The sequence below is a fragment of the Talpa occidentalis genome, unplaced genomic scaffold, assembly GCF_014898055.3.
Source record: "Talpa occidentalis isolate TD23 unplaced genomic scaffold, MPIMG_talOcc4v2.1 talOcc4.2, whole genome shotgun sequence".
NCBI lineage: Eukaryota > Metazoa > Chordata > Mammalia > Eulipotyphla > Talpidae > Talpa > Talpa occidentalis.
Window position 1 is genome coordinate 83493603 of NW_023602073.1, and position 18165 is coordinate 83511767.

Below are 18165 nucleotides of genomic sequence, written 5' to 3' on the forward strand. Positions count from 1 at the left end.
TGTACAAGTTGGCACAAAATCTATAATCCTATAAAAATTGGTATATTTGCCAAAAGATGATAGAAAAGGTAAGGAATTAATTGCAGCAGTTATAATACACAAGCACATATACCCTTATGCTGATATTTTTTGCACCACCATTATCAACTACTGTATAATAAACTGCAAAATTAAGTCATTTAAAATGACAGCTATTTCACCATATATCACTTTTTGGTAGGGATTGAGCAGGTTTCTGCTGGCTCCTTTCTTTCACATGGCATCAGTGAAGTTCACCGGTGTTCAGCTGAGGGATGGGCTGGCCTGGAGGAGCCAGAGGAAAAAACAGCAGGATGTGATGGGGAATGTTGGAAGGTAGAGTTCAACTGCCTTTGTCTCACGGTAGTTGAACTTCTTGCACAGAGGCTTGGGGTTACCAGACAGTAGCTTCTACAATATCTCACTGGAAGTTGTAAGATTCTTTATGGCTTAACCTTGAAAATCCCAGGTGTACTATTTTTGAAAATCCTTTACATTCCATGGTTGCTTTTTTTTTTTTTTTTTTTTTTTTGGTGGGACCCTCACCCGCAGCGGGGAACGAACCGGCCCTGAAGAAACTGCCGGCAGCCTCGCAGCCCAGCGCTCAACCGCTGTGCCACCAGGGGAGGCCCTACAGTCTGTTTTAAAGCAAGTCAGAGTCCAGCCCTGATTCAAAAAGGTGGAGAATTAGATTAGACCTCTCAATAGGAGGAGAGCAAAGCAAATGATTAATTACACACTTTAGTCTACACATGCCTAAAGCAGCAGCACCTGGCCACAGCAATCATTCCTAGATTTTCTATGTCTGAAATACTCACAATTAGATGAGTGGCATTCTGTTCTGCAGTGTGTTCTGGTCCTCTGGCAACAGAAGATGAACCCAGATATGACCTGTCCAATGTCAGAAACTAATTAGGAAAAGGGCCACATTTGGGATCTCCTGCGGCAATGTCTGCACCTATGGACTGGGCACCTTGCTTACTATGCTTCCCCTAGAAAGAACCCATTTGCCTTGATTCAGCCACCTCTTTTATCATGAAACATTCAACAAGAAACTCTATTTCAAGTCCAATCTCACATATCTAACCTACTTTCCTGGCACATATTTAACCAATGTTTACCGAGTCCCTATCAAGTTTCATGGGTGCTACAAACGAGGCTGTCTTTCAAGTCTTCTCTTCAAGTTAGCTCCTAATACAAAATTTACAATAGCTACTTTCTCTAGGCCACATTGTATCATGTTATTTTATCTTTAAGTACTTTTACCACACCTTTTCTCCTCCTTTTTTCATTTACAGAACAGACCAAGGGGTAGAGGATTCTTAGTTTTTGTTCTACTCAGAGTGCTGGACTGGGTGTTAGTAAAACTAACCACAGGCTAAGGTGAAAGTCTAGTGGTTGTTGCTCCTTTTGTTTCAGGAGACATTTGCTCTTTAGATGAGGTGACAGCTTTGACTTTGGGTTGCTGGGCAAGTTCTAGGTTGCCGCCCTAAATGCAGAAGTGGTAGCTTGGGCTTTCTGTCTCTATGGTGGCAGGTCACCATTACCTTCTGTCTTTTGCTGTAGATAATTTTTCTTCCTTTTGGACCAGCCTGGAGAGGGGGAGCGCGTGTGGACAGGACTGGAGTGCAGACGGTGACACCTTCCAGGACCTCACATCACCACCACCCGAGCCGCCTCTCCCAGGGCACAGCGGGCACCCCTCTCGCTCAGCTGGACGGAGCCCCGGGCAGGTCGTGTCCATCCTGGGCTGTGTCTGTACCCGGGGTAGGATGGGGGCCGGGGGTGCTGGCGGGCCAGTGGCGGGCCCAGATCTACCCCTGGGGCCCTCTAAGGCTGAGCGGAGGCAAGTCGGGAGGGGGGGCGGGGGATGCAAAATGAGGTGCGTCCCCAGGGGCCGCGGCTTTCGGGCCCAGAAGCGGCTGGTCTCTCCTCGGGGAGGAGAGGGAACCAGATGGGCGGGTTCAAGCGTCGGCGGCGGCCGTCCCGGGGCCTCCAGCTCCTCCCCGCAAGTGTGCCAGTCTGCCGCTCACCACGCTGAGGCAGTGCGGCGGCGGGCGCGCCGAGGCTGCCGCCCAGCGCCCTCGCCGCGGCCATGCCCGGGCCCTAGCGCGCCTGCCGCAGCCCGCGCCCCGCAGCCCGCAGCGCGCGCCCGCCGCCGCCTCTTCAATGGGCAACCTGCTCGGCGGGGTCAGCTTCCGCGAGCCCACCACGGTGGAGGACTGCGACTCCACCTGGCAGACGGACTCGGAGCCCGAGCCCGAGCCCGAGCCCGAGCCCGAGCCGGAGGAGCCGGGGCCGGGCGGCGGCGGGGAGGGCCCGGGGCAGGAGTCGGAGCAGCCCGCGCAGCCCCCGGAGCGCGCCGGCGGGCGGCCCCGCACCAGCTCCGCGCCGGACGAGGACGCCGAGGCGGCGGGCGCCGAGCAGGTACGCGGCCCCGCGGTGGCCTCGGGCCGGGCCGGGGCGCCTCTGGCCCCGGCGCCGGAGGAAGGGACCGCGCCGGGGCGAGGAGCCAGCGCCGAGCGGCCCCCGCGCGCGCAGGGGGCAGGGGCGCCGGGCGGCTGCGGGGCCTCCGCGCGCTGACCCCTCCGGGCGGACTCGGGGGCCTGCGGTGGCCCGAGCGCCGCGGCCGCTTGCTGCCGGCCTGGGCCTGACCGCGCGCGCGGCGAGGAAGTCCCTGAAGGCAGAACCCAACTTGAACGGGTGTTTTCCGGGTGTTTTCTTTGCAGCGCAGCTGGGTGATGCGAAGGTGGGCTGGGAGGAAACTGTCTAAAAATAGGGGGTTGTGAAAGCCGAGCTAGTGCGTGTTATTGGTAAAAATGACCCAGAATAAGGTGGGACTGCAGTTGAGGGCGGCGAGAGCTCTTCCCCTGCGGTGGGGTCTCCAGCCATTAAAAGTATTGCAGGAAGTCTGCATTGAAGTTAAAACGCCACAGTTTTTTCTTACCCTAAGTGAGGCCTTAAACCTAGGAGTTCAGGGCACTCTTCAAAAATTGTATTTCGTCCAGAAGACTTGTTGATCCAACTGTGCTTAAGTCATTTTACCTAATACAATTTGGAGGAGAGGTTCGTAAAGGGATAAATATCCCGTTTATAATTCAGAAAAGTTTAAAAAGGAGGAACTGTGTAACCCTCTGAAGTGTGCATCCTGGGGGTGTTTGAGGTTTGTGATTCTCCATTAGGCCCAGCTCTTTATCAGCGATGGGGAAACGAGTGAAAAATGCAGCCCAAAGTCAAATGTGACCACAGGATTCTTTGCTAGAGTAGAGGAGTCACCACTAAATTTATTTCAGCTCATCCATTTTGATGATCGTCTCTGTTTAGGGGGAGAAAAAATAAAGTCCTTAGTGCAGGTTCCTTGCTAAACATGTTATTTTAACTAGTTTCAATTTTGGAGTGGGATGGGAGTTGCTGTTTTTAATCCGGTTTAGAGAAAATTGAGGATTAGGAGAACCTGCCCAAGAACATACTTAGGAGGGAATGATTCAGGCCCAAGTGTGTATGACACCAATCTTTAACCTGTTGAAATTGTGACTGTTCCTCTGCCCCTTGTGTTCCGGGTCATTATGTATTGCAGTTTCAACCCAAGAAAAATATTAGATGTTATATTCCAGTTTTTCTCCTTTCTACTTGTTTCTAAAATAAGTTACCTTCTAAAGAATTTTGTTTATAAAAAAAAAAAAAAAACAAAAAAACCAACCCTTCCCCAAAAACCCAGTTCAGATCAGTCTAATTAACTAGATCCATCTATGCAACCCCAGTAACTGGTAGACCACATTAACTCTTCCTCTCCCCTTTAACAATTTATTTTTCATGTTAGTATTACCATCTAACTCTTTTAAAAAATCTTTTTATTTTGCTTTTTGACTATTAAATCCCATTTGTGCCTTATTCCCCACAGTCTAATTCATTTGCAGATACTGGATCTATAGTTAATATGTATCTCAGACTAATTATTTCTCACCATCTCTACTGTTGTCGTTGTTCAGGTGACTATTTGACAAATGATAGTGCCATTAATTAAGATGGGGAAGTCCAGGGAGAAAACATCTTTAGAGATTAAATCAAGAATTCGCTTGAATTTGGTATCCTATTAGATACCAACTGCAGTTGTTGAGTCTCTGAATGGAGCCTCAGCCTAGGACTGGAATTAGCATATGATATTGGTGGTATTTAGAAGTCATGGGCGATAAGGAGGTCATCAAAGAGTGCTGAGGACAAAGGATCACACCCTGAACACTCCTCCATTTAGTGCAGTTGAAGAGGCGGAGGAGCCAAAGAGGCTGATGGGGGACAACTAATGAACCCCGAAGAAAACCAGAAGGTGTGGTATCTGACTTTCAGGAAGGAGAGAGGGGTTAACTGACTCCATGTAGCTCAAAGGTCAGCTGAGCTCTGCACTGAGCAATGTCTTGGCAAGATAGAGATAAGTTAGTGACACTGACAAGAGCCCCTTTGATGGAATGCTAAGGATGAAAGCCTGATTGGGATGGGTCTTGGGAGGGGAGGAGGAGACATGGAGTATGAGCAACTCTTTGTTGATGTTTTACTGTCAAAGGAAGCAAAGCTAAGGATCAACAATTGAGGGTGGATTTAGATCAAGGAAGGTTTTATGTGTTTAAGATTAGAGATACTACCTCTTGTCTTGTTTGTTTGCTGGAGGGAATGATCCAGAACAGAGGAAATGTTGATGATTCAAAGTGTTAAGAAACAAAATCCTTGAAGAGCTGGTAATGATAAAGGAATAGAAAAGCGTTCAAAGGGAGCAGAAGTTGGAGGAGCAAGGATGGATGTTGGTAGGTTGGTACATTTAGAAGTTGGAGGATTCAGTCATTCTCATGATAATCCCAAGAAGTGTGTAGGACATGAGTCATTACCTTAATTTCACAGATGGCAAAACTAAGATCCAGTTAAGTGATTTGCGTAAGGCCTTACAAATAAGTAGCAGAGATATGACTCTGCCCAAGTCACCTGACTCTAAATCATGGGCTATTGACACTATACCAGGGTTCTGATTATGATCCTTTGCACTTTTAGGGGTGCTGAAATTGGGCCTGAAATAATCACATCTAATTAGTTGGACTTGGAGGCTGCAGCTTGGGATTGTAGTTCCTGGGATCTCGGTCTTGATCAACTTCTCTAAGCCTAGATTACCTTGTTTTTAAGCTATCAGTAACACTAATAACTGCTAGCCAGGTGTGTTATCAGAATCCAATGAAATAATATACATGTAAGTGCTTTGTAAATGGAAAAGTGCTTTCTATACAAATGTAGGATGATGATTCATGTGGTTGTAGCTCAAGCTAAATAGCTTCAGAAACTTGCTAGGCAGAGCTATTTTGAAACGTGTGGCAAGGACCAGAATTTAAGCTTTTCCTTGCTTATGTAACATGACAGAGTAGCTAATGTTAAACATCAGAGATTTTGGTGTTAAAGTATCTCTGTACTTGTAGTAATAGTGAGAATTGCACCACTTTAAAAATGTGCGAAAATTGCTTACAGGATGCCAGTCTGTCAACGCAGATGGGGGGTGGAGGTGATGAGACAAGGATTGGGGATGAAACTCTTAATGAATATTCATATCTAAATTTTGTCTTCTATTTAATCATTGTCACTAGTCTCATTGTCCTGACTGCATGACACTGGACACAAAAGCACTTTCTTAGGTATTGCCATACTACATAAAGTTTACAGAGGCCATAATTGATTTATAGTGGCCTGCATTTTATACTTTAAAATTTACTTCATAGTGGTGGAAATTTTGTTTAGAATATAAATAGCATGATTAAAATATCACATATAAGCTACTACAATTGGAAATTCATTTCATTTGAGAGCTTTTTATTGCTGTGTCTGTGCATTTTATATTTGCTGGTTTATATCATATTTTATTATCACTGAATTAGCAGATTGTTTTGATGTACTTTTTATGGTGTTTTAGGATAAAGTTTAGAAACTAGTTTGTTTTAAAAGCCCGTTTGCCCTTCTTAAATATTACTTGACTAACAAGCAAAGCTAAATGTTACAAAATGAAAATTCTCTTTGTAGAATTATCTCAACACTTTAAGTATTATGTAAAGTGTTCTAAAATAAATTTTGTCATAGAATCACTTGTGTAACCTGTGGTAAAATATATGTCTTGACTTCATTTTGTGTTCTATTTTTGATGGATACCAACTTTTAACAGTTGGCGGGTCTATAGTTCTATAAGCTTTTGGTAAAATGTTTCTTATTTAGTAAGCACCTTAGGACAAATGACTTTGGGTTTAAATCAAATCAGGAAAATGGTGACTGTAAGCAATATTAAAAGGACATTTATAATATTTTCATTAATTTGGATAACTTGATACTTCTCAGACTTTATGGATGTTCATTATTTTAATTTTGTTTTGGAAATTAATCAGGAAATTATCTTGCTTCAACATGTAAATGGAAATTTACTTTTGACCCTAGGGTGGTGATTCCACTGAAGCATCTGCCAAACCAAAGAGAAGTTTTTATGCTGCGAGGGATTTGTACAAATACCGACACCAGTACCCAGTAAGAGTATAGAATGCTTTTTCTAAAATGTGAAATATTTTCTGTTACCTTATTTGTGGTGCTGATGAGCAAACATGCTACAGGGTCCTTGTGCCTTTTTTACCTATCCAAATGCTGGAGATTGATTTATTTTTTCCTTTAGCAGAACTTCAAAGATATCCGATATCAAAATGATTTGAGCAATCTTCGTTTTTATAAGAATAAAATTCCATTTAAGCCAGATGGTGAGTAATCTACTACTTTGGTAAAGGCTAACTTGACTTAATAATGTATAATAGTTATTCGCTGTTTAGTCTAACTGGAAATAGTCTTAATGACAGTCAGACAAAGAATTTATTAGATAACCAGTGAGGATTCGAACCAGGAAGCAGCCTGACAGAGTTTACTCTTTGAGAATTTTAGCAATTTTTCACCTTTAGGGGTGCTGGATTTAGTTTATATAGGCAGGAGCAGTGAGTCATTAACATAACAATTACAATTATTCCTGACAAGGAGGGCTTCTAGTTCTGAGTTGTCCTGATCTAAAGGTATGTGATCAAAGAGGAAGGCAATATAGGATTTCATGTATTCCTCTTTAAAGTATGCGCCACAGCGCTGCAAACATTGGCTAACCATTGGTAAACCTTTATCTGGCTTCCTGGTCATCAGTGGGGGTGAAAAGACTGGCTTTATCTAAAGGCATCAATTTTGCTTAGCTGTTTTGGACTTCAAGTCTATGCTGATGATCTTGCTTCCTTGTCTGCTACAACAGGGAGGGGTCATTTCAAAACATATTACAGCCGACTCATAATTCTATGGGCAGTACATCCTTAATGCATTTGTTCATTGACTGACTGTACTTTGCAATGCAGTCCAATGTGTCCCTAAAGTCCTACACCCTAGAGTCGTGAGCATTAACTCTGGCAAATGCTAGAGAAATAACTATGGATTAACAATATCTTTCATTATTTGAAAGGCAGTTGGGCCATTTTTGTGACAGGAAAAGGAAAGAAATTTATAGAACTATAAAATATTAGATTATTAAGGAACATTAGGGGACATCAAATTCAGCTTTCTCTTTTAAAGATGGTCAGCGGGTCTTAAAGTTTGAATGACTGACGTGTTGGGTCATTTGATTGTAGAGTTGATTCTTGGTTCCTCAAGTTCATTGTTCTTTCCACTGTGCCATACCTGGAGTTTTTTTTTGGAACATAATTGAAAAGTGATGTTTATTAAATTAACTTTGCTATTGATTTTTGGATTCAGGGGTCCCAGTTCAATGTTCTATTATCCTAGGAAGGGATCTACAGTACAGTAAATCTCTGTAACACTGCCAAATAAACTTTCGTTCGCCTTAACAACTCTACAGTTGGCCTCAGGAATTTTTTTTAAATCTGGAGTGAGAGGATGTAGCCCCTATGGCATATACATATTTCATAGAGACATCGTGCTGTGTTTATGGTGGTCATCCTAATTTTATCCAGGTCAGGCCAGAAAAGCTGGCTTCTATCCCTAGAGCCCTTTTCTCCATGAGGTGACCAGATGGCACTGGCTCCTGCTCTTTGCTCTCAGTGGAAACCAAGCCAAATCCACAGCAATATGTCAGGGAATGAAAGCAATGGAGTGCAAAGCTATTCAAGTGTCAGAACCTTGTATTCTGACACTTTGGTGAATTGACTAGAGAAAAGAAACCTAAAGGCTGGTAGCGCCAGGAGGAGGAATTCCCTATACTTAGCAAAGCGATGCACTGGTTGGGAAATAGAACCTAAGAAAGTCGCAGAAATGGCCAGATTCATGTGTCTTTAATTTATTTTTTGGGTGTCCCAAAATTCTGCTCTGATTTGGAAGGAAAACCCTGGTTAAAAATGGTCTGTTGTACTTACTAGTGGTTGAAACATACTGCTTTATTTACTAATTGAAACAGTATCAGTTAAACTTTTAGTTTAGTTTTTGTTTTTTAGGACTTGGGGCAAGGAAACCATTTGAAAACATGCTATGATAGATTATTAATTTGACTTTATTTTGAATTTAATAAAATTTGTGTAAAGCAATGCCTTCAAATATTAAAAATATTGAACACAGATATGACAGTATTTAACTAAGTTATTTTTGTGTTCCTAACAGTGAATTTATTTTTTGAGGTAGTAACTTAAAGCATTAACTTCAAGCAGTGCATTAGCTATTTTGTAATTTTCATCAAATATTTATTTTGAAATCTTACAAGATTGGTAGGGATAAGGAATTTTAGCTAAGGTCACATAAAATGTTATTCTAGCTTTATATAAATTGCAACAATTCAACACAATTTCTTCTCCAGTATGTATATGCATATACACACTCACATACACACATACTTTCCAGTAAACATAATCCTGCAATAATATATTTTAATAAATAAGTAAGAGGGGTAGTAGTTGAAAAGGGGAACAAAAGAGAGCTTAGGAAGATATATGGTTGTAACATGCTGTTAAAGGCAACATTTTACCAAATGATCCAAGAGTTGCCCTTTACTACAAACTCGTGAAATCTGGAGGTCACAAAAATGAGAAGAATTATGTTTAGAGGAATAGTATGTTGTGTTTTTTCCCCTATCCAATGGCCACATAATCAGTTTCAAAGACATAGACAGATTTAAGAAGTGGAAGATTTTGTTATCGATCCTTAGAGATGAGCAACAGGATGTGGTGGAGAGGGCTTACTTTTTTGGAAACAGAAATATCTGTGTTCTATATTCTTTTATTAGTATGTGACTTTAAACATATCACATGATTTCCTCATTAGTAATACTGGGATAACATTACTGGTTTGGGAGAGTTCTGTGAAGATTAAGCTGGACGATGTATACCCTGTGGCCCAGCATATTGTCGGTACCTAATACCTTTTTCTTTCTTTTTTGTCTCCTCCCTTTTCTTCTTTTCCTTGCTTTCCTTTTTATCTTCCTCTCCTGTTTCTATCCCCACCCGCCCCCCCCCCATTCATTTCAATTTGATGCTATCTGGTATTTAAAGAAATGTATCACCTCCTAGCACAGAGATTTGAAACCTTTTTTGGTACGAGGTCAAGTAGTAAATATTCTTGGCTCTGTGGGCTATATGGTCTCTATTGTAAATACTTATCTCTACTGTGGTTATGTAAAATGCATAAATAAATGTGCATGGCTGTTTCAATAAAACTTTATCAGACAGATGGCATGGTATAGTTTGCCTACCTCTGCTATTGAGTAACACTGTCCACTAGAACCTTCTGCAATTTGAGGTGCTATTAACTTTTTTAATATTAGATTTATTATAAAACTAAGTGTATGGCATATGATGTTCATCTTTTAAAAGCATTATTTTTGTGTGCTGTTGTTAATTTTAAGTTTTAATATAAAAAAATTAAGTGATGAAATCTTAAAATGCCTTCAGCAATGTTTTAAATATCTGATCCATTTTCCAAATACTTAGGTGTTTACATTGAAGAAGTTTTAAATAAGTGGAAAGGAGATTATGAAAAGCTGGAGCACAACCACACTTACATTCAATGGTCAGTTATTCATTATTTATCTTGAACCATGTGCTATTTAATCATGTATGCTTCCCGTTTTTAATGTAAAACTATTATTTTTCTGAAAAACAGGCTTTTTCCTCTCAGAGAACAAGGCTTGAACTTCTATGCTAAAGAACTAACTACATATGAAATTGAGGTAATGTAACTCATATTATCTTCAATGAGATGGCCAAATAACATTGCTGTTTTATTGTCTGGTAGCTACTGAATCATTTCAGCATTTTTGTTTTCTTTTAATAGGAATTCAAAAAAACAAAAGAAGCAATTAGACGATTCCTCCTGGCTTATAAAATGATGTTAGAGTTTTTTGGAATAAAACTGATTGATAAAACTGGAAACGTTGCTCGGGCTGTTAATTGGCAGGAAAGATTTCAGCATCTGAATGAGTAAGTAAATCTTCCCAAGATACTTTGGGAGCCAGCATGTTTTTTCCCTTGTTTGGAATTATCTGTGGAACATAGGAACAACTAGCAGATGGACTCAGGAATTTGAATTCAAAGACTAATCTGAAAAGCATTCTAGTCCCCATTTATATTCTAAAACAGGGCAAAACAACAGAAAAATAAAAATACAGGTAGAAATACGGTGATTAAACTTCAGAGCTGTTTGTTCCTGGCTTCCATAGCCAAATGCGGCCTCTTCCTTGTTATGCCATGTTTATTTCCATTTACTGTTATTTCTTGCATATGGTTTTCTGAATCCCCTTTGTAGCTGGTTGTAAGCTTCTTGTGGCTGTCTGTATCTAACATCCTCAAGCATGGTACTGTTTTAGATTAAATCCATGAATTAAACCTATGTAAAATTCATTTTATAAACCTGAAATGTACCCCAACCTTTTATTTAAAAAGTGGAAAAATTAAAATATTTTATATCTAGGTCAAAAACAAAAGCCCATTTAATAAATCCCAAACCTGTGAAGAAAATTTTAAAATGCTTTCTTTGGAATAATTTGCTATATGCTTTTGCTTGGATATTTATATAACTTTTATTAATACTTATAACCAAAGTGTCGTTTTCTTATTACTTTCTTTGCATGTAAGCTGGCTCATGTTTTCGTTTTTAATTATAGGGTGCCTTACAAGTGCTGGACTATAAAACCAACAGCTTTGAAGCATTGGTTAGCACATTATAATTAACTGACTGGGCAAGTACCAAGAGAAAAAAAATTAAGGCTAACCGAAGGAATGTTTCTGTGCCCAAAACAAATCAGAGTTTTATGCTTCAATTAACTATTATCTTTCTAGAACCTTTATCGTGCTTTGGTAAAATAAATATAATTTTTTTTAAAGATTTATTTATTTATTTATACAAGCACTGGGGTACAGGTCAGAAGCGTGGGAGGGTGAGAGAATTCACCAGAGCCAGATCAGGGACCAGAGCAGGCAGACTGACAAAGTACACTGCTGAGGGGAGCAGCGGGCGAGGCAGCAGAGGTCTGCTGCGCCATGTGAGGTTCTCCCTGGCCGGCGGGGAATCACTGGCGCTGCAGAGGCTGCGGACCACTTTGCGCGCGGCGCTCAACCGCTGTGCCAGCAGGGAGGCCCAAATATAATTTTTTTTTAAAGATATATTTTATTTGTTTATAATAGCACTGGGTACAGTCAGAAGCACGGGAGGGTGAGAGAATTCACCAGAGCCAGAGGGAAGAGCAGAGCAGGCAGACTGATTAAGTACACTGCTGAGGGGAGCAGCGGGCAGCAGGAGAGGTCTGCGTGCCGTGTGGGACCCTCACCCAGCGGTCGGGGATCGAACCGGCACTGCAGAGGCTGCGGGCAGCTTCGCAACCTTGTGCTCAACCGCTGCGCCACCGGGGAGGCACCCAAATATAATTTTTAATGTAAAACTTTCCTTTTACTTTATTGTTAGAATCAACATCATGGGCTTATACTGAAACAAGGAATACAAGGACATAAAGCTTTATGATCCTGACTAGAAGACCCAATAACTCATAACTCAAGTTAAATTTGATTTATATAGGGTACTTATAGAATATATGCCTCTGCCTCAGCAGCCAGGTAGCTAGCTCTGAACAAAGTTTCTAAGCACTCACATCATATGTCAAATGAAGCTTTATGCAAGTAGCCTATTGACATGAAGGATAGCAAAAGTAAATCTTTGGAGAGAATCTTCATCTTCCATGTAGTCATATGCATATGGTTTATCATTTTAGAGTCTCCATCTTCAAGTTGTTTTTGGTTGGAATAGCAATTTCATTTGGTAAATGTTTGTTGATGAATAAATGATGAACAAGGTATGTTAGCTAAATCCTCCTTGGGGTTTTATTGTCAGATTCTCCAACTGAGAGTTTGAAATAGAGCACTTCTGAAGGCTTTAGTTAAATGATCTCTCGAGTCAGGGGAGGGAAGCCTGAACGGTCATTTTTCACTCCTCTGTTCTATGCAACTCTCTTTCCTCCATCCATTGTCTTTTTTTTCCTTTCCGTGGGCATTTCTCAGATCTTTTCCAGCTGTGAATTAATGGCCTAGAATCTTGCAAGAACAAATTTCCCTTCTGATTTAATTGCAAAAAAAAATTGTTCTGACTGGATTTGAACATACTATAGACATTTTAACTTGGCCATTCAGCATATATTGGACTTCTGTTTTCTTTCTGTGGTTTCATTCTTTTCCGATTTATCCTCAAACCTAGTAAGTTATTTTGTGTTTTATTATGTAGCTTGAATTTGTAAGAATAGGTAGGGAATTCAATATATTGTAGTAGCCTAACAAACAAAAACTATTGATAGAAAATAAAATGAAATCATGTTCAGTGTACAAGTGACCGTAACTAAAAGAGATGAAATACTTTCAAATGTGAGAATACAAATATACAGACCAATTATGAAGATGTATTTCCAATTTTATTTGTAATCATCTTGGACTACTGAGCCAATTTTAGATCCTGGAATACCCTCTTTTCTTTTCCATCCCCTGGGTTTTGCCTTTTGTGTATTTTTTTCTTCACCTACCTAATCTTTTTGACAGCTTTAGTTGTTTACTCTCCTTACCTGGAAACCTAGCCTCTCTCTTTATCTGTTGTGCAATCCTGAAGACTGCTTCCCACATTTTGTCTTTATTTGTGATACTTATTTCTAATCATATCGAAACATCCAATTTCTTTCTCAACTAGTATTATTCCAGAATCCTGACCTTCATTCTCTTCAGCCCAAGTTCTTGCCCTATTTTACTGTTATGCAAATACCAATCTTTTAGTTTGAAGAATGTGTAGATTCAGATAATACAGATATTTTAGCTTGGCTATTCACCTTAATTATATTTATGAAATTGAACTGGTTGCAAATATAGTAAATTTTGTTGTACCATATAACTCCTTGAGATTTAAAAAATATATTCTTCCACTCTTCCATATATTTCTTTCTCACAGACTTATGAAGTAGGTATTACTCAAGTTTTTAGAGTATACAAATTCTATACCAACCTAACCATTAAGTCACATTATCTTAATGTCACCCCAATTTGTATTGTCTCAAAAGACTCTTATTAACTATTGAAAAAAGAGATTCATAAAACTGAAACACATCTGTGCTATATATTTTATTTTTTGGCTTTCAAAGAGTTTAATATTAATACTATTTTGGTAAATACACATAAGGAAGGAGGTAATAAAAACTTCCAGATTTGTCTTTTTCAGTATTTGCTTAGCCTGAATCATTAAGATTTTTATCTTGTACAAACTCTTCTTAAAATATAAGACCATGGAACTACTCCTTCAATCCCTCAAATAATTCAGCATCCTTCTCATTTCCCAAATAATTTGCTAGTCATTCCTAAATCAAATACTGCAAGCACTTCTGAAAATCAGGGCAGGTATCGGCAATGGTTATCTAAGACTTGGTGTCTGAGGTAAAACAGGTTTTAGGAAATTAGAAATTAGTGATAGCTATGAATACTGGAAATAACTGCAGTGATACTGGGTAAATACCTGGACTGTTAATGAGATAGATCATTATTTTATGTAGCTGAGGATTCCTTTGGGATGCAAGCTAGGCATGTGTAATAAGGCAACTATTATACTGAGTAAGGTAAGGGAGGCAGATTATGAATTATGACATCTGATGATGGCCTTAGTTTTAGGAGAAGAAAGATTTTAGTGCATTTTGGGAAAATATTAATTTGGAATCAATGCCATTAGAAGCAAATTTCAAATTCTCTGATAGGAAAAGAGCAGGGGAGAGATCAGGGATAGAAAAGAATTAAATTATTATGCTGGGATATGTTCAAATGTGGTGGCCCTTAATAAATGTTAGATAATATTTAACATTAATATTACTATTGCTATTAAATATTTGAACTGAATTCTATATGCTTTGCATATGAACTCAATTGATTTTTACCGCAGTCCAGTGAGGTATGGGCTACTTTATAGATGAGGATACTGAGCTTTAGAGAGACATTATAATCCTAAGTGAAAACCAGGGTGTGAACTGAGGTGACTTCAAACTCCACGTTCTTCTTTTTTTAATTGAGGTAACATTGGTTTGCAAACACTGTATATGATTTGGTAGAAGAGGTTCACACCTCCTCAGATGAGACAGATTTGCATCCTTTGTCAGAATTGTTCTAGCAAGGTAGAGTATTTTTTATTGTTTTCCTTATGAATTGGCTAACACGGAGGCTTTTGCTTATCAGCTCACATTATACATTGTGTATTTCAGCAGATAGGTAAAGTTGCGTGTATTCTCAGCACTGATTACCTGTGATGGCTACAATACTGTTGTTGCAAATAAATGCTGTTAGATTATTCATCTTCAGTGTACTTAAAAAAACAAACAATTCAGCATCAATGGGAATAATATTTATATGTAAATATTTTTCAAATATTAAGATCTATAGAAGCAAGAAGAATTTATGGTACACATTTGAGTTTCACATAGATTGACATTACACTGAGGTATAGGGATTTAATACCTTGTAACTTGTTCTTTATGGTATCTATATAACTTCTAAAGTCATTACAAGGCTTATTTCTATGGTTTACAGTTCCATAAAAAAATGTTTTCCAATCATTTTCACTCCTATGTTCGTCCACCTGTTTTCTTCCTCCTCATTTTATTCAATTCTTTCTTCCAGGTCCCAGCACAACTATTTAAGAATCACTCGTATTCTTAAAAGCCTTGGTGAGCTTGGATATGAAAGTTTTAAATCTCCTCTTGTGAAATTTATTCTTCATGAAGCTCTTGTGGAAAATACTATTCCCAATATTAAACAGAGTGCTCTGGAGTATTTTGTTTATACAGTTAGAGACAGAAGAGAAAGGAGAAAGCTCCTACGTTTTGCCCAAAAACATTACACGCCTTCAGAGAATTTTATCTGGGGACCTCCAAAGAAAGAACAGTCAGAAGGAAGTAAAACCCAGAAAATGCCTGCCCCTCCAGCCTCCAGTCACAACAGCCAAACTTCTATGCACAAAAAATCCAAGGACCTTAAAAATTCTTCCTCAGCAGTTAATGTAAATAGCAAAACAGCTGAAGATAAAAAGGCAGCACCTCGAGATCCTGAAGAGACAGAAAGGCCCAGTGCAGAGCTCAACAATGAAGCTGCAAGGCCAAGTAACACAGAGAAGGATGGTAATGCTGAAAATTCAAATCCTCAAACTGTAAAAGCAATGAATAATCTGGCAGAGAAAAAAGAGAACGCATCTACTTCTGAAAAAGATGAAGAAGGTGAAAATCACAACAAAGACTGTGAAAATTCTGGAAATACAGTTTCTCATGATGATACCCTATCACAGTGAAATATCAGAGATCCCATCCACAAGTTTAGGTAAGGGAGGAAAACAGACTCTACAACTTATCTTAAAGAATAGAAGTCACATTTCAGGTTTTAGCCATCTGTTTCTGATTTCTGTTGTAAGCGTTTTGTTGTTCCTTGTTTTTGATTTTGGATCACAATGTGATGAATAATTAATTTTAAGGCAAGACCCAATAAAGGAATATATTCTGTAACACGTTTAGGATATCTTTTCAAATTCTATACACAACAATTAGTTTAAAATTGCTTTCAACCTATCTGGAAATAATCATGGCATATTTGATATGTCAGATTATTTTGAGAGATTACAATCTACATGAAGAAAATCAAGAGGATAATTTTATGTGTTGCCAAACCTTTACCTGATTTATGGGTTAAATTTTTTAAGTGGGAAGAAAGAAGTTGATTGCAAGTGGATTAACAAAGTAATCTGGATGTTTTCATTACAGCGCCTCAACATGTTTATTTTTGAAGTAGAATAGATGTTCTTGGGGAGCCCGAGTCTCCCAGCCCTTTTGTTGGTCCCACAGACTTTTTCTTTTCCCCTAAATCCACACTTAGCATAATCCACCATCTTGCCAGTTAGCATGTGCATTTCTAGTGTACATTCAGATGGTCTCCTATATTGAAATTTAAATGGAACTAAGAGGGCAATTTCAACTGTCTGATTATTAGAATTTTCTTTGATTAAAATAATAAAAATGATTTTTCCATTAAGTGCTTAAAAACAAATTTTGATGCAAAAGTTCAAGAAAACAATTTTGCTTTTTATGGCTTCCATATAAATTTGGTGCTTGTTTGTAAGTACAAATGACTGAAAAATTAAAAAGAAAGGAAATGATTTATTTAAGATAAAAACCTCCTGCATTGGCAACAAGGTGGTGGTCCCTAAAACCATGTATATCTCAGTGTTATGTGGATTATGAAACTAGTACTATTGCTTAATCCACAGTGTATCTTACTTAAAAACACACACACATACACACACAATTTAGTACAGCTTTAAGTTACCAAACCTTGAAATTGAGAATAGATTTGAAATTCCATATACTCAGTTTTAGAAGCACTTAATATATATTAATAGTGGGTAAGAGCAAATAATATTAATTCCTGTAATATTATGACTAATTATTATAAAACAAAACTATGGTAAAAACTTCAAAGCATACATACAAGTATAGTTAAACCAATTAGTAGAAAACATTTTTTTTTACTTTATTTCACATAGAAAGGGATTGACTTGTGTGTATCTCTTAGGCTTTTAAGAAAAGTTCTATTCACTTTAGCCCTCAAAGCATTTTTGCAATATCCTATTTTTTAATCACATCATATCTTCACTTACCTCATTTATCCACATGTTCAGCACAGGATTTTTAGAAAATAAACACAATCATATGCCTTTAGAAATAGGGTTTTATTATCTTAAAGTTTACATGAAACATCACAGCTGCTTAACCCTGATATTTTTAATGTTAATGACACTTGTGATATATCATATTCCAAGAAATATAGAACATTTTCTCATTTTCAGTTCCCATACTACGCCAAATTTTGTTTTGTTTTTCACTGTTTTGTGAATTGAGTACAGGATTTAGGGAAACAATCTGCTTTCACATTTCAGTTTCTTTTTCACATACAGGAACTACGTGGATCCTCTCACGTGGTGTTAGTTGTAGCAATGTCCCCACTGAGCTTACTAGTTTTACAGGGTTAGAGAATAAGGGTAGATTGTTGCATAAGGTTGAATTTTAGGAAGATGATTAATTCCTTTCAAAACATCTTATCATTTTGGAAGCATAATAACATTAACATGTTCAGGCTACTTTCTAAGTGCATAATATTAAAAATTTGTGACCATATATTAACATTTTACTAAACAGTGGCCAGCTAGTAAAATAAGTGGATATAATCTGAATGACTTAGACACTAGCATATCAGAACCCTTAAAAGTAAAAACATTACATTCAGAAGTGTAACTTGCAGAATATTATTCCTAATTGGGGGTTTGATTAGATAGTGCCATTTGACAGTATTTAGTTTTAAGGGGGAAACTGCCTGGCTCCATCTGAAACAGTGGCCTTTTTCCAACATGTTGTTTTTTAAATGCATATTCACATATAACAGTATGTTTCCTACATTTAATCTGTAAATAACTAATGAAAGAATGATTCAGCGGAGAACAAGTGAGGATGTCATTCCTTTTGCAGATAAAAATGATCAGCGTCTAGAATTTTTTCTATTAAGAATACTTTGTACATTTAGTAGTTTTTAAAATAAGTGCTACAGATATGTATTTCTGTGTGTCTTA

General features: G+C 38.6%; 1 protein-coding gene across 3 annotated transcripts; it reads left to right on the top strand.

Annotated features, from left to right (window-relative positions):
- Positions 1-2065: 2065 nt before the first annotated feature.
- Positions 2066-16051, top strand: OGFRL1 (opioid growth factor receptor like 1). 3 transcript variants are annotated; one of them, XM_037519946.1, is made up of 7 exons: positions 2066-2445; positions 6472-6558; positions 6704-6782; positions 9984-10062; positions 10156-10222; positions 10327-10472; positions 15177-16051. In XM_037519946.1, exons 1-7 carry the CDS (start codon positions 2188-2190, stop codon positions 15838-15840), a joined length of 1380 nt encoding a protein of 459 aa, XP_037375843.1. In that variant the 5' UTR covers positions 2066-2187; the 3' UTR covers positions 15841-16051. The 3 variants fall into 3 exon arrangements, with proteins under 3 accessions (XP_037375843.1, XP_037375842.1, XP_037375844.1); XM_037519945.1 differs by having other exon boundaries at positions 2188-2445; positions 6701-6782; XM_037519947.2 differs by lacking the exon at positions 2066-2445 and adding an exon at positions 4527-4814 and having other exon boundaries at positions 6701-6782.
- The last annotated feature ends 2114 nt before the right edge of the window (positions 16052-18165 follow it).